The 599-nt window shown below is 61.3% G+C and overlaps 1 protein-coding gene across 1 annotated transcript in view; it reads left to right on the forward strand.

Annotated features, from left to right (window-relative positions):
- The window catches only part of ADAMTS14 (ADAM metallopeptidase with thrombospondin type 1 motif 14), a 35,221-nt gene extending 34,899 nt beyond the window's left edge, over positions 1-322 (forward strand). The window contains exon 22 of the mRNA XM_009641194.1: positions 266-322. Coding sequence (XP_009639489.1) covers positions 266-322 — 57 coding nt within the window. The remainder of the gene's footprint in view (positions 1-265) is intronic.
- Positions 323-599: the final 277 nt, after the last annotated feature.

A 599-nucleotide genomic window follows, 5' to 3' on the forward strand; every position in this document is an offset into this window, starting at 1 on the left:
GGGGGGGGGGGGAGAAATGTTGGAAAAATACCCAAACTGTTGCCCTGGGCTGTCCCCGTTGGGTGAGAGGGTTTGGGAAGCACATCTGGGGGAAGATGGAGTGGGAGAACCACGGACCAGCTTGTCGGGAGATGGTCTGGGCAAGCCTGAGGAGCAATGAGAACAAGGTCAAAGACCAAAAATACATGTGAAAAACGTCTGTCACCCCACGGTGACGCTTTAGCCCGTACCGCCCTTGGCCAGCCTCAATGCCCGGCCTCCCCAGGGCCACCAGCACCCTTGGGACCCAGCGGCTGTGGGGCATCGAAATGGGGAGGACTAGGACGCCGGGAGCGGGTTTGAGGGGCAGTTGCAAAGAAAGGAGAGCGGCAGATTCATCTGCGTCCTTTTTGTCGCTTGGGAGGGGCTGAGCGGGAGGGGACTTAACGCCGTTAAAGAAATATTGTGCCAAGTACTAAAGGTACGCACAGCACTTTAGGGGCCGAGGGCTGCCACAGCAGCTCCAGGCGCAGGCTCTGCCTGGAGGAGTTACGGTCCTCAACCTGCCCCCCCGCCCCGAAGCAGGGTCAGGGGGCCTGCCGGGTCCCCGAGGCGGGGCC

The sequence above is a fragment of the Egretta garzetta genome, unplaced genomic scaffold, assembly GCF_000687185.1.
Source record: "Egretta garzetta isolate BGI_Z169 unplaced genomic scaffold, ASM68718v1 scaffold536, whole genome shotgun sequence".
NCBI lineage: Eukaryota > Metazoa > Chordata > Aves > Pelecaniformes > Ardeidae > Egretta > Egretta garzetta.